Raw genomic sequence first — 18,295 nt, 5'->3', positions numbered from 1 at the left:
TACTGAGCAATAGAGTAGGAGAGGATCATAAGTGTTGCTGTGAGCGTGTGCGTGTGTACACTGCATGCGTGTTTTGAAAGAAACTGGGGAGAATGATAACAGTTGACATGACATCACCTATTCTTATTGGCGTTGACGTGTTGACAGCAAGTTTCATTGATGCAGGCTGAGTGATATGTACCACTGCTGAACACTGAAGGGGGGGGGGGGGTCTCTCCCGTACTACTCAAGGTCAGCATTAACATTGATGGGCTCAGCTATCCCCAGCCTGAAGACTATTGGCAGCAGAACTCAAATATTTATGGGTTTTCTGGTGAAGAAACATGTCAACAAACAATAGCATGGACTGTTTGCACTTGAAAGAGAATACAATAGTAAGTATTTCTTTCCTAAGGATCCATAGGGGATTTGGTCCCGTGGGGCTCAGTTGGTAGAGCACGACGCTTGCAACGGCAGGGTTGCGGGTTCGATTCCCACAGGGGACCAGGACAAAAATGCATGGACTGGATAAGAGCGTCTGCTAAATGACTAAAATGTAAATGTACATTTGGCTATTAAGGCTGAAGAGCCAGAGCTGACCTGCAGCCCTAACCCTATCCTAACTCAGACTAAAAAGTAGGTACTGTACACTAAAGTCATACTTAAGAGAGTTACAGTACAGGTTTGGGTTTTGTTTGTAAATTAGGCCTTGCTGGAAAATGATTCAGATTGATGCAAGAAGTAGAAAAACTGGTTGCAAATCTAAACAGAGTACAGCAGCTGCACTCCAAAACACAAGACAGGGAGAGCAGGGAAAACAAACATATCCTTCCCAATTCCGATAGGACCTGATACAAATTATTAGCATTATCATTGGACCAAGGAAACTGGTTGTTGATGTCAGTGAGGTGCTTACCTTCCATCTGTTCGAGAACCTCCTCGGAAATGTCTGATTCGTCTGAGGTAGACTGAGAGCTGGCTKCGATCACTTGTCCCTCAGAGAAGTGAGACTCTTCCTCATCATCCTCTTCCTCTGTGGTGCTCTGAGGAGGCTCTGGTGCTACCTCTGACCCTGTGACCACCTGTGGAGCACATCACCGTTCTATGCATGCATCCCTTGCATAATCTCACAGTAGATAGTAACTCTAAATAAAGCTTAATCATCACATTGAATTGCCTCATTACAGGTCCAGTGTACAGCTGAAGTCGGAAGTTTACATACCCTTAGGTTGGAGTCATTAAAACTCGTTTTTCAACCACTCCACAAATGTATTGTTAACAAACTACAGTTTTGGCAATTTGGTTAGGACATCTACTTTGTGCATGACACAAGTAATTTTTCCAACAATTGTTTACAGACAGATTACTTCACTTATAATTCACTGTATCACAATTTCAGTGGGTCAGAAGTTTACATACACTAAGTTGACTGTGCCTTTAAACAGCTTGGAAAATTCGCAGCAAATGTAAGGTCTGGCTTTAGAAGCTTCTGATAAATTATGTCAATTAGACTGAGTCAATTGGAGGTGTACCTGTGGATGTATTTCAAGGCCTACAAAACTCAGTGCCTTTTGCTTGACATCATGGGAAAATCAAATAAAAACAGCCAAGACCTCATAAAAAAAATTGAAGACCTCCACAAGTCTGGTTCATCCTTGGGAGCAATTTCCAAACGCCTGAAGGTACTACGTCATCTGTACAAACAATAGTACTCAAGTATAAACACCATGGGACCATGCAACCGTGGAAGGGGGAGACGCGTTCTGTCTCCTAGAGATGAACGTACTTTGGTGTGAAAAGTGCAAATCAATCCAGAACAAACAGCAAGGACCTTGTGAGATGCTGGAGGAAACAGGTACAAAAGTATCTATATCCACAGTAAAACAATCCTATATTCGACATAACCTGAAAAGGCCGCTCAGCAAGGAAGAAGCCGCTGCTCCAAAACCGCCATAAAAAGCCAGACTACGGTTTGCAACTGCACATGGGGACAAAGATTGTACTTTTTGGAGAAATGTCTCTTGTCTAAATGAATCAAAAATAGAACTGTTTGGCTTAACGACCATCGTTATGTTTGGAGGAAAAGGGAGAGGCTTGCAAGCCGAAGAACACCATCCCAACCGTGAAGCACGGGGGTGGAGCATCATGTTGTGGGGGTGCTTTGCTGCAGGAGGCTGGTGCACTTCACAAAATAGATGGCATCATGAGGTAGGAAAATTATGTGGATATATTGAAGCTACATCTCAGACATCAGTCAGGAAGTTAAAGCTTGGTCGCAAATGGTCTTCCAAATGGACAATGACCCCAAGCATACTTCCAAAGTTGTGGCAAAATGGTTAAGGGCACAAAGTCAAGTATGGAGTGGCCATCACAAAGCCTGACCTCAATCTAAGAAAATTGTGGGCAGAACTGAAAAGCGTGTGGAGCAAGGAGCCTACAAACCTGACCCAGTTACACCAGCCTGTCAGGAGAATGGACAAAATTCACCCAACTTGTTGTGGAAGACTTGAGGGAAGAGGGATCACCAACAAAAAGGCGAATGGCTACCAAACTATACTATGAGTGTATGTAAATTATTGACCCCACCTGGGAGGAATGTGCATTAAAGAAATTAAAACTGAAAAATAAATTAATTCTCTCTCACTTATATCATGCTGACATATTCAAAATTCAACATAAAGTGGTGGAACTAACTGCATAAAACAAGTCACTTTCTACTAGGATTAATATAGACCATGAATTTTAAGAAAAGATTAGGGTTTTATTAATGTGATTTGGCTTAAGGTGTATGTAAACTTAACACTTCAACATGTAATACAACACACACAAGCTAAAATTACAACTACATAATGGAAGAAAATAACCCAGATAAGTCACTCAAACTACGAGTACGAAGTACGGACCATATTTAATTCGGTGAAGTGGGCCGATTATTAGGACCGATCAAGTTAATTTAACAATGGAACAATCGCTACAGGTGAATTGTAATTTCGGACCGCCGATTTGTGCCGAATTTATTATTTTACCTCTTATTTAACTGAGTCAAGTCAGGTATAAGAACACATTCTATATTTTGCAAGGACGGCCGAGAACGTGTGGAGTATTTAACTGCCTTAGCTCAGGGGAGTATGAACAATTTGTTAATACCTCTGTGTCAGTCAGGGATCAATCTTCAACTCACGGTTAACTAGTTCCAATCTCTAACCACCTGCCTCACGAGGAGCCCGGCCTTGTACGCGAATGCAGTAAGAAGCCAAGGTAAGTTAGCTAGCTAGCATTAAACTTATCTATATAAAAAACTATCAATCAATCAATAATAATTCACTGTTAATAAACTACACATGTGGTATTATTACTAGTTTATCTAGCGGTCCTGCGTTGCATATAAATCGATGCAGTGCGCATCGCGAAAAAGGACTGTCGTTGCTCCAACCGTGAACCTAACCAACATAGCAATCATGTCCTGTTCTTAAAACACATACACAGAGAGTATATATTTTAAACCTGCATATTTAGCTAAAAGAAATCCAGGTTAGCAGGCAATATTAACCAGGTAAATTGTGTCACTTCTCTTTGCGTTCATTGCACGCAGAGTCAGGGTATATGCAACAGTTTGGGCCGCCTGGCTCATTGCGAACTAATTTGCCAGAATTTTACGCAATTATGACATAACATTGAAGGTTGTGCAATGTAACAGGAATATTTAGACTTATGGATGCCACCCGTTAGATAAAATACGGAACGGTTCCGTAAAAGAATAAATGTTTTGTTTTTGAGATGATAGTTTTCCGAATTCGACCATATTAATGACCTACGGCTCGTATTTCTGGTGTTTATTATGTTATAATTAAGTCTATGATTTGATAGAACAGTCTGACTGAGCGGTGGTGGGCAGCAGCAGGCTTGTAAGCTCATCAATAACAGCATCTTTCATGCGTTTGCCAGCAGCTATTGCGCTGTTTATGACTTCAAGCCTATCAACTCCCGAGATTAGGCTGGTGTAACCGATGTGAATGGCTAGCCAGTTAGCGGGGTGCGCGCTAACAGCATTAAAAAATGTCACTCGCTCTGAGACTTGGAGTAGTTGTTCCCCTTGTCTCTGCATGGGTAACGCTGCTTCGAGGGTGGTTGTTGTCGACGTGTGTCCTGGTTCGAGCCCAGGTAGCGGCGAGAGAGGAATGGAAGCTATACTGTTACACTGGCATACTAAAGTGCCTAAGAACATCAATAGTCAAAGGTATATGAAATACAAACCGTATAGAGAGAAATAGTCCTATAATAACTACAACCTAAAACTTCTTACCTGGGAATATTGAAGACTCATGTTAAAAGGAACCACCAGCTTTCATATGCTCTCATGTTCTGAGCAAGGAACTTAAACATTAGCTTTCTTACATGGCACATATTGCACTTTTACTTTCTTCTCCAACACTTAGTTTTTGCATTATTTAAACAAAATTGAACATGTTTCATTATTTATTTGAGGCTAAATTGATTTTATTGATGTATTATATTAAGTTAAAATAAGTGTTCATTCAGTATTGTTGTAATTGTCATTATTACAAATACATTTGTTTTCTTATTTTTTGTAAATTAAAAAAAAATCTGCCGATTAATCGGTATCGGCTTTTTTGGTCCTCCAATAATCGGTATCGGCGTTGAAAAATCATAATCGGTCGACCTCTACACCAAACCCCAGAAAAGGTATGTTTAATATAACATATAACTCAGAGACAGAGACATAAAGTACCTTTGTTAGGGGCGGTAACTTTGAGACTTCCCTTTTCTCTGTTCCAGGCAAAATAGAGGGACATGAAACATTTTCAGCTTCTTGATTTTCGGGTGCTGTGACATCCACGAATGAGACTTTTTTGCTTGCCGCTTTTTCTTTCACCAAGGTCCGTAGTCTAGGTTTTGGTAACGGTATCTCGGGAGACAAGAATCAAACACAATTTCATGACAAATCAAGAACCAAAAGGTAACTGAAACATACTGCAATCCTTTCCCATCAAATTGCCTTTCAAAAGGTACATTGTAGTAAATACTATTTCTGTACTGGAAGCCACCTCAAAATCCATCAAACCATCCCAGACCAAGCTAACATTACCCTCATAGTACCTGTACTTACCTCAGATGCAGTGGAAGTAGTAGGAAGAGGAAGAAGAGCTTTGGCACTTTTCTCTTCCTTCACCATCATCCTCAACTCCTCTTTCTTCCCCTCCCTCTCCTCCTCCTCCTCTTCCCCCTTTTCCTCCACTTCCACCTTCTTCTCCTCTACCTTTCGTGTTGTTAGCTTCACTGGTCTCTCTTTGGGTACAAACTTGGCCTGCTCAACTGTCATGGTAGAGCCAGGAGGAGGCAGGTAGGTGAACTTCCACTTCAGCGTCACATCAATATGGCCACTGGGGAGGCCGGACGGGTCAGTCAGCTCAAATGTACCTGAGATGTGGACACACAGAGGGCATGTCGATGGTTGGAGTGGCCCAACTGGTCCCACTCAAACAAAAAGAGTRGTGTGTGACTAAGATTCAATAAAATAGGCAAAACATGGAAGTAATGTACGCAGTTTGAAGAGACAGATAAAAGTATCCATACAAACACACTCAAAGTCAATAATTACCAGTATAGTTGCTCTAACTAACCACCCTGACTAACTACCAAACTAACCAGTGATGGCCTTGTCGTGGGCCAGAGACAGGAGGGGCACCCTGGCCTTGCCCAGGTACATCTCACTCTGGGTATCGTGGTCATCGAACACGTAGAGCAGCAGAGCCCCTGCCTTCAGGTAGCTGTCCAGCTCTGCCTCCATGGCCACTGGGAAGGACATGTTGTCCTCAAACTGAGGCTCGCTGCAGTCGCCCACGATGCAGGTGTCGTGGTCAGGGAAGTCATAGAACTGGTAGACCACGTAGGGGCTGGGTGGGTGGGCATGGCGGGATGTCAGGTTGCTGCAGCATCGGACGGTGACGTTGAGCTCATTCAGGTTCATGCCTCCGTCAGCTGACACTGAATGGGGGGTTAGGGTTGAGGTTGACTCCTGAGGGATTATAGAAAAACAGAGTGGGGTTAGTAAGGATTTACGGGCCAAATAGGAAATAAGTATTTTAAAAGTTTTGTGAAATTGAAGCACCAACATTGAACCACCAAAATAGGGTAGACATTACATTTTTCTAGTTCTGTGTTGTGGTATGGTTATGAAMCTTGTTTAACCCYGAACTAAAATCTCATAGAATTTGGTCAGATTAAGTTCTGGGTTCAAGCACCGGAAATACTGCTGCTCGTTATGCGATGCATCCAAAAGTATGTAGACACCTACTCGTCGAACATCTTATTCTAAAGTCATGGGCATTAATATTAAGTTGGTCCCCCTTTTCCTGTTATAACAGCCTCCACTCTTCCGCGAAGGCTTTCCACTAGATGTTGGAACATTGCTGCGGGGACTTGCTTCCATTCTTTCACAAGAGCATTAGTGAGGTCGGGCACTGATGTTGGGCGATTAGGCCTGGCTCGATGGGGTTGAGGTCAAGGCTCTGTGCAGGCCAGTCAAGTTCTTCCACACCAATCTTGACAAACCATTTCTGTATGGACCTTGCTTTGTGCACAGGGGCATTGTCATGCTGAAACAGGAAAGCACAGGATCGTCTAGAATGTCATTCTATGCTGTAGCAAAGATTTCCCTTCACTGGAACTAAGGGACCTAGCCCCGAACCATGAAAAACAGCCCCAGACCATTATTCCTTCTCCACCAAACTTTACAGTTGCCACAATGCATTGGGACAGGTAGCGTTTTCCTGGCTTCCGCCAAACCTAGATTAGTCCGTAGGACTGTCAGATGGTGAAGCGTGATTCATCACTCCAGAGAACGCGTTTCCACTGCACAAGAGTCCAATGGCGGTGAGCTTTACACCACTCCAGCCGACGTTTGGCATCGCACATGGTGATCTTAGGCTTATGTACGGCTGCTCGACCATGGAAACCCATTTCATGAAGCTATACCGATGAACAGATCTTGTGCTGACGTTACTTCCAGAGGCAGTTTGGAACTTGGGAGTGAGTGTTGCAACCGAGTACAGATGATTTTTAAGCGCTTCAGCCCTCGGTGGTCCTGTTCTGTGAGCTTGTGTGGTCTACCACTTCGCGACTGAGTCGATATAGCGCCTAGACATTTCCACTTCACAATAACAGCACTTTCGATTGACCAGGGCAGCTCTAGCAGGGTAGAAATTTGACYAACTGACTTGTTGGAAAGGTGTCATCCTATGACGGTGCCACGTTGAAAGTCACTGAGCTCTTCAGTAAGGAAATTCTACTGCCAATGTTTGTCTATGGAGATTGCATGGCTGTGTGCTCGATTTTATACACCTGTCAGCAACGGGTGTGGCTGAAATAGCCTAGTCTTGTCATTTGAAGGGATGTCCACATACGTTTGACCATATAGTGCATGTATGGTACCATTTTTTACGTAGTCTGTCCAAGAAAGATTAGTTTGGTTACATTGTCCACTAGCTACCTGCTGTTCCGCATTGAAAGCAGAGCTGAGGTAGCCCAGGGCTTTCACTCTCTCCTTGTACAGCCGGATGGCCTGCTCCATGGGCACCCGCAGCCTCACCCAGTACTCCACAGAGCCAAATGACTGCACCTCGCCAGCCACACCTGAGGAGCAGAAAGGAGAAAGCAGAGTTATTGTAGGCACTGGATATGCAGTAGATACCTGAGAATCTGAGTTACATACCCTGGTAGAAAGAAGTCCATATTAAAACCCCTCCACTCACCAACCAGCTGTACGGTCCCATGGGCTTTGCTGTCGTTCTCCAGGAGCTGCGACAGCCTGAGCTGCCCCACAGCCACTGTCGTAAAATCCATGCCCCGGGCCAGCTGCAGCTCCAGCGTCACCGAACCCGTGTGGAGGTACTGCAGGAATAGGTCGTCCACCCTCACCACGTACTGCGACGTGAAGCCGTACGCCGGCCGGGCTCCCCTGACTACGGGTGTAGCCTGCAGCTCGAAATCGTAGAAGGCYTAGGTGCAGAAGGTGGAGGGCTCGCGGTCGCTCAGTGTCTCCAGGGCGACTGGGGTGAGGGTTGCCATGCCGATGTGGATTTCCAGAAGGTTCTCTCCACGCTCTAGGTGTACGGTCTCGTCGAACTCGTCGGCCACGTCGTCGTCGGTAACCTCGGGTTTGAAAACGTGTGATTTGGTGCCATAGGCAATGTCTTTCAGTTGGGCTGCGGGGTGAACGGAGAGAGTACAGTACAACAAGGAAATCAGTTAAAATGACAATAAAGACAAAACCAGACACGACCAAACACCACAAAACTAGACATAACAATAAAATCACCACAACACACAATAATCGTGACAGAATAAATACACACCCTCTAGTTTCTTGATCTTGGCAGCCCTCATGTCCAGCAGCTGGGCAAGGCGTTCCAACTTTAGCTCGTACTGCAGTTTGGAGTCATCCATCTTACGTGTCACCGCTTCAACTTCCGCCTGAGACACAAGAATACGGTGTAACTTTAAAAAAAAGGTATGTCACCTTATCAAGTGAAATACTACGAATTAAGAACATTTCTAAAGTATGTGTCATGTAAGACACCATTCAATTGTCCTTGTTGCAAATGTTATGGAATATCTAGTTATTTGTGTAGTCCAAGTGATTCATGCTGTGTATAACCACGTACCTGGTAGTCCTTGTTGATCTTGTGCTGGACTATGAGCATGTTCCTGGTCTTCTCCAGCTCATGGATGGTCTCAGCGTGCGTGGCCTGCAGCTCCCTCATGGAGTGCTCCGTGTCGCTACGCACCTCCTCCTCCACCTGCTCCAGGAAGCCCAGCTCACCACTCCTCTGGGACTTACGCACCTGAGGGAGGGAAGAATGGTTGTCACTAGTTACCACAGCAACAAAGTCATAATTTTGTCTAAACCCCACCTATTGCTATAATTTACAATGATTATAAACCTAACCCTAACCTGATCCCTAACATTGACCACACTGCTAACCTTATGACTAACCTTAAATTAAAACAAAAAGGAGGTATTTTTTACTTTGCGGCTGTGGTAACTAGTGACAAACGGGAAAGGTGTTAATTTCAGTGTAAACTGTAATGCACGGTGCCCCCTTGTGGATGGGAGTATTAACATATGGTGATGCTGTATATGGTCAAAGTGGACCTTACAGTAGGGCTGCCCAACCCTCTTCCTGGAGACCTAGGGTTTTCAGTGTGGGTTTTCAGTKCAACCCTAATTTAACACACCTGATTCTACTAATTAGCTGCTCAACAAGACCTTAACTAGCTGAATCAGATATGCTAAATTAGGGTTGGACTGAAAACCTACAGGACAGTAGATCTCCAGGAAGAGGGTTGGGCAGCCCTGCCTTAGAGCATGATTTCAGGTAGAGATAAGAGACCGATCTGGCCTAAATGGCCATGTACTCTAATCGCCACCCGGCACAGCCAGAAGAAGACTGGCCACCCCTCAGAGCCTGGTTCCCCCCTCTAGGTTTCTTCCTAGGTTTCTGCCTTTCTAGGGAGATTTTCCTAGCCACCTTGCTACTARTATCTGCATTGCTTGTTGTTTGGGATTTTAGGCTGTGTTTCTGTATAAGTACTTTGTGACATCTACTGATGTAAAAAGGGCTTTCTAAATACATTTGATTTGAGGTAAAATGACCAAATACCTTGATTAGCATCAGTGCCTCACTGAGCTCTGCCACATCGACCTCACTCTCCTGGAAGAGAAAAAACACGAACGCACATCTATAACCACGTTGGTCGAGGTACACACATTAAAAAACACATTCATTTATATATGGAGTGAGAACCGGCTCCTGTACCTTGGTGTAAAACTTTATTCGATCCCTTATTTCATCTAACTGCTGCTTTTGTTCCAGGAACCGAAGCTGAATGTCTTCCTTTTCTTGGCTCAATTTTTCGTTCATATCTAAAAMAGTAACACAATTAAAACATTTCAATGTAAAATGTTTCTGAATGGACACAAAACGTTCTGGTCGACAGTTACCTCTTTCAACCTTGATCTTGTCCAGAATCTCGTTTTTGTCTGTCAGGTCCGACTTCAGTGCCAACTCTAGCTGGGCTATCTGTAGTTTCAGCTGCTGCTCCCGCGTCCTAAATTTCTGATCCTGGCTTACATCGAAAGCACTGGGAACACAAAACCATATGTCATATACTCACAAAATGATCGTACAGAGAAGAGTTTTTCAATATAGGATTTCAACATGCAAAGCAACGTACAAACGTGGTGTCCAATCCCTCACCTGRTCACCAGTTTATCACAGTTCTCCTTCAGCAACACCCTCTCCTTCTCCAGGTCAAAGATTTGCTCCTGCAACTGTGTTTCATTAAAAAGAGGATCGTTTATTAGCCAAAGAGTTTAGCCAAGGGTTTCCCTACAATGTTATGAGATTGTTTCAATCTCATCAAATTGCTCTCGATAAGAGAGCCTGCTAAATGACTAAACCATAAGGCCCATTTTCCCCAGACAGATTAAGCTTAGTCCAGGACTATAAAGCACGCTCAATGGAGAATCTCCATTGAAAGTGCTTTTTTTAGTTGAGGACTTGGCTCAATCTGGGTCTGGGAAACCAGCCCCAAATGTATCGGAAGGTTACCTCCTCTGTCCTTCTCTTTGAGAACGAGTTGGCCTGTAGTTGGCTCTCCAGGCCCAGACTCCTCAGTCGCTCGTCTTTCAGCTGGCCCATTAACTCATCCACCTTGGCCATCACAGCTTCGTGACTGGCCTTCAGGGTCCTCTGACTCTGCAATCACAACACGGTGGTCATTACCATGGTGACTGGGTTTYAATAGTATGTGATTGAAAGAACAAGATATTTGAAGTTTCCATGTCGACTATTGARTAGAATGTGCGGTGGAGACCAAAAGATATTCTGAAACCCATTTATTTCTACCAGCTCAAATATTTTCTTAAAACCTCGATCTGGTGCAGTACTAATGCCACCTGCATTTCCCAAATAATCCACACTGGACATTGCTAGAGCATTGCTAATGAACTAGTGTCTCCTGGAACTTGCAGTTGTATTTTACCTCTTGGAGTTGTAGGAATCGTCCCTCGAGCACAGTGAACGCGTTGCCCTTCTCAACAAGCTGCTTCTGCAACCTGATCATCTCCACGTTGTCCTTGATAGTAGATCTGGAGACACCACAACACAGAGGCATGGTTTTGATCACTATTCCKCATATAGTGTGTGTGTGTGTGTARGCCGTTACTGAAAAACAACTGGAGATATACAGGTACGTGAACACTACCACTTATTGCGGATGTGAATCTCCACCAAAAACAAAATCAATCAAAAGTTGAAACTTATGTGCTKAATGCAGTTGATTGAGGAGTAGCTACTTCTGCAGAGTAGCTACTTCTGCACGGTGTGCTACCTCTGCCCAGTGGTCTGCTGCTCTCGCAGGTGAAGGAGCGACTCCTCAAATTTTCTCTCCTTCCTCCTCAGCTGGTCCCTCAGCAGCTCTGCAGCTCTGTCCATCTCCTCTATGTGAGACCGTTGACTCTCAATCACATTCTCACTGACAGACAAAGYTTCAGATTAGTTTTATTAGAATGAACGACAAGGCTACTGTTGCTCAAGCAAAGTGAGAATGACAATAATAACAGTAAAAAATATTAAATATACAGGTAGCTYCCAAAATAATGGAACCATTTGAGTAAATGAGGGATAAGGTATGACGAGRTATATTGAAAGCAGGTGRTTCCAACACAGGTGTGGTTCCTGAGTTGTTTAAGCAATTAACATCCCATCATGCTCAGGGTTATGTATAAAATGTCTGGGTTATGTATAAAATTGCTGGGCAGGCCATTATTTTGGCTACCAAGGTTATAAACCCAAAGGATGACAATGACCATATCCACAGGTCACAAGTAGTCACTGAATGGTTTGATGAAAACGATGTAAACCATATGCCATGGCCATCGAAGTTACCAGATCTCAACCCAATTGAACACTTATGGGAGATGCTGGAGCTGTGCCTGAGACAGCGTTTTCCACCACTAATAACAAAATACCAAATTATGATATTTCTCTTGGATAAATGGTGTCGCATTCCTCCGATAGAGTTCCAGACACATGTAGAATCTATGCCAAGGTGCATTGACGCGGTTCTGGATCGTGGTGGCCAACGCCCTATTAAGACATTACGTTGGCGTTTCCTTTATTTTGGCAGTTACCTGCCTCCTGGGCTTTTCACGCACGACCGTGTCTATCTAGGGTTTACCGAGAATGGTAAGACAAAAAATATATATAACATCCAATCAGCGGCAGTCCTGTGGGCAAAAACAGCTCGTTGATGAGAGGTCGAAGGAGAATGGCAAGAATCATGCAAACTAACATGATTCCATATGTGTTACTTCATATTTTTGATGTCTTCACTATTATTCTACAATGTAGAAAACAGTAAAAATAAAGAAAAACCCTGGAATGAGTAGGTGTGTCCAAACTTTTGACTGGTACTGTACATTGTTTTAATGTATTTATTTGTTAGGGACAGATACAATGATTCAATGTTTTAACTGTATATTTCCCTAACAGATTGGGCTATTATTATCTACTTGTCTATTATTAACTCTATTTCCTAAAACTCTTATAAACCATCTAATAATAACAACAAGTCAGTGTCGTAACAGTATTACACTGAACAAAAATATAAAACGCAACATGCAACAATTTCAAAGATTTTACTGAGTTACAGTTCATAAAAGGAAATCAGTCAATTTAAATAAATTCATTTGGCCCTAATCTATGGATTTCACATGACTGGGAATACAGATATGCATCTATTGGTCACAGATACCTTAAAAAAAAGGGAGCGGCGTGCATCAGGAAACCAGTCAGTATCTGGTGTGACCACCATTTACCTCATGCAGCGTGGAAATGTTCAGCTTCCAGGAATTATGTACAGATCCTTGCCACATGGGGCCGCGCATTATCATGCTGAAACATGAGGTGATGGCGGCGGATGAATAGCACGACAAAGGGCCTCAGGATCTCGTCACGGTATCTCTGTGCATTCAAATTGCCATCGATAAAATGCAAGTGTTTGTTGTCCGTAGCTTATGCCTACCCAAACCATAACCCCACCTCCACCATGGGGCAGTCTGTTCACAACATTTACATCAGCAAACCGCTCGCCTACACAACGCCATCTGCCCGGTACAGTTGATACCGGGATTCATCTGTGAAGAGCACAATTTTGAAGCGTGCTAGTGGCCATTGAAGGCGAGCATTTTCCCACTGAAGTCAGTTACGGCATCAATCTGCAGTCAGGTTAAGACCCTAGTGAGGACGACGAGCAAGCAGATGAGCTTCCTTGAGATGGTTTCTGGCAGTTTGTGCAGAAWTTCTTTGGTCGTGCAAACCCACAGATTCATCAACTGTCTGGGTGGCTGGTCTCAGACGATCCGGCAGGTGAAAAATCCAGATGTGGAGGTCCTGAGCTGGCGTGGTTACACATGGTCTGCGGTTGTGAGGCCTTTTGGACGTACTGACAAATTCTTTAAAACGACAATAGAGGCYGCTTATGGTAGAGAAATGAACATTAAATTCTTTGACAACAGCTCTGCTGGACATTCATGCAGTCACCATGCCAATTGCACGCTCCCACAAAACTTGAGACATCTGTGGCATTGTGTTGTGTGACAAAACTGCACATTGAGTGGCCTTTTATTGTCCCCAGTACCAGGTGCACCTGTGTAATGCTCATGCTGTTTAATCAGCTTATTGATATGCCACACCTGTCAGGTAGATGGATTATCTTGGCAAAGGAGAAATGCTCACTAACAGGAAAGTATACAAATTTGTGCACAAAATTAGAGAAATAAGCTTTTTGTGCGTATGGAAAATGTCTGGAATCTTTTATTTCAGCACATAAACATGGGACCAACACTTTACATGTTGCCTTTATATTTTTGTTCAGTGTAGTTGAAAGCCCTCTTTTATTTAAGCAGACTTTAACATTTCTACACTACCAGGGGTCTGTCGGCCTCCTCTCCTGTGACGCCGGGACACCCTAGTGCGGTGTTGCCTGCGGACAGGGTGGCTAATCTGCTTCTTCTGGGCTTTGTGATTGATAGATAAGACTATGAATTACTTTTAGATGGTCCGGGGGTCCCTTTCATAGGGCTGGAGGGGGGCGGAGTGACGTCATCATGGGATAAATGATGATGCAAGAATTATTCATGACTGTATGGATTTTGAAAAGTAAAATAGTAGTTTTGGCAGGATGTTTGTTTTTTTTGCTTACGTTTTTTTGGCCAACACAATGAATCATAGTAGAACTAAACAATCAGAGCTTTATTTAATGGTCATTTGGAATGTCAATTCAATGAGCATTATGGGTAAATAATACAAAACACAGCAGAATATAAAAAGTGGCCAGAAGGATGTAAGAGCCTAAAATGAAGAAAATTGGTGCAAAATTGTAGGAGATCCTCCTGCAGTGTATAGATTACCACAGCATGAGTCAAAATACCCATAAAACCTAGCGGTCAAACAGGGAAATGGTTCCAATCGTTTTTCCACCATACATTTTTCCCATYGGGGATTTTAGAAACACTTAAAATAAGGGCTGTGTTTCATGTAGGCTTACCCTGATAACCATGTACATCTCTCTAGGACAAGGTGACTTTTATCAAATGTTGGAAAAACAATTGGGACCATTGTCCTGTTTGACTGCTAGGTTTTATGACACCACTGTGGGGCTCTATTATAATTTATACAACGGGTGAGTCTATTCCTGAATGCTGATTGGTTAAAACCGCATTCCAGTCTGTGTCTATTCCACAAGTTACCACCGGCTAAATCTATGATGTTAAAATGCCTATTTACTCTGTTCCATCTGACTGCGCAATCCACTGTCTCATTAGCCCAGCCAAGCAATTTATAAACTTGATCTCCACTATAAAAAGCATCTAGACATTATCTCACATTTCTTTGAGACTAACATTTAGTTTTCAACAGTGGAGATTTCTATAAACCTTGCTGTCTGTCTCTCATGTAATTTGCAACATTGTTTCAATATTCAAATTTGATCTCCATGTGTCCCATAGTAATGAACGTGTCAGGAGTCSGGACGAGACAGCCAGGCGGTGTTTCTCAGCCAGTTGAACTCGTGAATCAGCTGGCATAATTTTTATGGAATATATACATAGAAATGTKAATCGAAAAAAAGTCAAACGAAATTAYGTGCAGCTAGTTTGCAGTCTTTCCACCTTCAGTTTGAAGTGATTATGTTAGCTGTGTTGTTGGCTAGCTCCTCTGAACAACAGTGTCCTYACATTTTCTATGCCAAATGAAATCATGCCTCATTAGCTCATTGTTATGGATGTGTCKAAATAAATGTCACTAGAAAACAGCTTAAACAAATGCAAATGCAGCTACTGTTGTTATTTGGGCTGCACTTTTTGATGTGACTGTAAGTTAGCCGTAGTTGGCTAGCTAGCAAGCAAGGGATAAGAATGTTGCCAGCCAGTATGGCAATGGAACATTTAGAACGAACGACTGTATCCATAGATACAGAACAAAAAGACTGAACGACTGGGTCTGGCAACCGAACCGATAGAACGAACGACTAGCRGGCTTGGGTAGCAACCCTAGATTTGTGTGGGGACTATATATTGTGGAAGGATGAAATAGTATTAATAAATTCATCAAAATAACATTTTTTAWGAAAATGTCAATAATTATTTGAATATMTTGGTAAAAGTGAAAATGCCCCCGAAGCCAGTTTTTAGAATATATTGCTATGGTTTGCCAGCCCTAGACTTCGTCTCGACCCTAACAACACCTGTGCCAATATATCCTKCAAACACCGGCTTCTTGCGCATTATCACTTAAATAGATATAATCAAATATATTAATAAAATGAATTTAAAAAATACAAACGAGAGGGAAGGGGAGAGAGAGATGGAGAGAGACAGAAAAAGACTGAGTGAAAGAGAGACAGATAGATCGGGATGATAGAGAGAGAAAGAGAAAGAGAGAGAGCATTGCAATCATGAAGGGGATGTTGCTAATATGGTGCAAAAAGTACAGTCCCCCACAGTCTAGCTAGCTGATAAAAACAGTACATACAGGTTGCGGATCTCAGCTCTGGCGTCGTCCAGCAAACTGTGTCCGTATCTGGGCAGSAGACCCTGAGGGGCCCTGCCACTCATCTCTACCTCCACACTTCTAGGGCCTGGGAGACACAAACAGACACAAAAGTTAAGGCTAATAGAAAACTCCCTCCTAAATTTGAAAATGAGGCTAAAGCCATATTGCTTTTCTATTCAATCTACGCCTAGGGAGTAAAGACTAGGAGTTCATTTGGGAWTCAGTGTCAGAGTATAAAAGAGCTGCAGTAAAATGTCAAAGGTCACCTCTGGGGGCAGCAGGGGGTAGCTGAGCCAGGCTGAACGTGTCCTCCCTCAGTTTCCGCAGGCCTGTATTGACTCGTGATTGGACATGGCCATAGGGGGTGGGCCGTTTGCTCTGCGTCTGCAGCTGCTGTTTGGCGGCCAACAGGCGCTGCTTCAGGCCCTCATTCTGCATCTGCAGCTCCTGGACCTAGAATTGAATTACACTCGATTTTGGGTTGCAAATAAAGAAAACGTACATCGACAAGATGCGCATTTGAAATCCCAGAGGATGACACATAAAAGCATTCATGAAAACACTGGCTCTGTCCCAAATGGCACCCTATTCCCRAKASTACTTTTGACCAGAGACCTTGTAAAAACTAGTGCACTATATAGGGAATAAGGGTGCAATTTTGGACGCATACACTTATTTCCAAAGTGGTCCACCTTCTCCTGCAGCTCTTCCATCATCTCCTCCAGCTCCACGTCCCGGCCCCCTGGACGCACCCCACCTGCAGCCACTTGTTCCACACGRCGACGGTCCTTCACCAAGCGCACCAGCTTGGTGGCCATCCTGCGAAAAGCCAAGAGAAGTTGGAAGTTCAATAGAATGGGAGCAGAGGCAAGGGTCAGAAGGTTTGATACTGTAGGGGTATGCATTGAGGTTGAAACCTTAGCTAAATGTGTGTGTGTTGCGTGTGTGTGCATACATCCAGGTGCAGTTCCCACCTCTTGATTTTGTCCTCCTGTTTGTGTGTGTGTTGTTTGAGGAGCAGGTTTTCCTCATGGAGCCGTAGGAACCTGTCCTCCAGCTCCTCCCTGCTCACCCGCAAGATTGCCTGCCTCGCCCGGGCATTCTGGGCTACCAGCATCTCTGCAAACAGAACCAGGAAGTTACCACCAGTTTAGTCCCAATTGTTATGGTCCATAGGGTAGAGTAAAGTAAACTAAAGTCAAGTAATGGCATTAATAACCTGATAATCCCACTCCAACCTTAGTGAGGTTTAGGGTGATGTCTTTAACGGGCACATCTGCTGCGGTCTCGTCAGCAAACGTTGACATGGTTCAATCTGGAAACAAAAGGTTGAGACATTACAGCTATCCATCAATGAAAGACAACTAACGGGACACAGCCTCCTGTGGCTTGTTTTAGCTAGGAAGGTCASATGAAAACTATGCAACTAACTAGTACTAAGTAGTTGCTATCAATGTCTAGAATAGGCGTACATCTTATTATTGTTCTACTACCTTAGCTAAATGTTTCTTTCTAGGTCAAAATAGCTCACAAATAGGCTAGCTAGGTTCGTTTGTCTACATACGTACAAAAACAAGCGGCTCGTCTGAAGCCAAGTCTCAATGAACTAGCTAACGTACGTTTTAGAGTGGAAAAGCAAGTTAACAAGTTAGCTYTCGTCCAGTTTAAAATTGTCTATCCAATAGTAAAGCATGCATGCATAATGTTTACAATTAACTATTCATTTCCTACACATTTATTACCGTTTCACATAAACACTTCACTCCTCAGAGACTGTTGCTAACAAACAATCGTCTTCCTGTCCCCATGTGCGCATGCGTTTCAAAAGAATCATGGGATACGTAGTTTCAGMAGAAGAGCAGTAGTCAGAAAAGATACACACTTTCCATAATATTATGTACAGTGAGTCAGTATCTAAAAGGTATTTGGTGCAGTAACCTACTTTGCAATGCTGATAGGCATTATTTCAGTAAATGTTCCTATGCACTGTGTCTTTTACACTGTCTCTTTTCATTACCATGTTGACAAGCCTTAATCTWGCCCAAGATGGAGCTTACTGTTAGCCTTAAGGTCCAAGGACCAAAACAGCCAAATACTCCATCTAAACGTGAATCGATTCTCAATTGCGATGCGGCTATAGAAACATAAAGATCCTAGACTTTCATATCACATCAAAA

General features: G+C 43.3%; 1 protein-coding gene across 4 annotated transcripts in view; it reads right to left on the bottom strand.

The window, feature by feature from the left end:
• The window catches only part of LOC111952409 (protein fantom), a 28,613-nt gene extending 10,676 nt beyond the window's left edge, over positions 1-17,937 (bottom strand). For 2 of the 4 annotated variants that reach the window (XM_070435307.1, XM_023971040.2), the window contains 21 exon segments: positions 896-1,061; positions 4,730-4,906; positions 5,108-5,418; positions 5,647-6,016; positions 7,490-7,632; positions 7,752-8,204; positions 8,355-8,472; positions 8,664-8,843; positions 9,663-9,713; positions 9,819-9,925; positions 10,004-10,143; positions 10,260-10,333; positions 10,614-10,760; positions 11,047-11,152; positions 11,395-11,538; positions 16,098-16,203; positions 16,385-16,571; positions 16,811-16,937; positions 17,093-17,237; positions 17,338-17,433; positions 17,861-17,937. In XM_070435307.1, the coding sequence (XP_070291408.1) occupies positions 896-1,061; positions 4,730-4,906; positions 5,108-5,418; positions 5,647-6,016; positions 7,490-7,632; positions 7,752-8,204; positions 8,355-8,472; positions 8,664-8,843; positions 9,663-9,713; positions 9,819-9,925; positions 10,004-10,143; positions 10,260-10,333; positions 10,614-10,760; positions 11,047-11,152; positions 11,395-11,538; positions 16,098-16,203; positions 16,385-16,571; positions 16,811-16,937; positions 17,093-17,237; positions 17,338-17,425 (3,340 nt within the window). In that variant the 5' untranslated portion in view covers positions 17,426-17,433; positions 17,861-17,937. 4 annotated transcript variants of the gene reach the window in all.
• Positions 17,938-18,295: the final 358 nt, after the last annotated feature.

This window comes from Salvelinus sp. IW2-2015, linkage group LG26, assembly GCF_002910315.2.
Source record: "Salvelinus sp. IW2-2015 linkage group LG26, ASM291031v2, whole genome shotgun sequence".
In the NCBI taxonomy this organism is placed as follows: domain Eukaryota; kingdom Metazoa; phylum Chordata; class Actinopteri; order Salmoniformes; family Salmonidae; genus Salvelinus; species Salvelinus sp. IW2-2015.
Note: the sequence above shows the minus strand (reverse complement) of the source record. Positions and strands in the feature narration are given on the sequence as shown.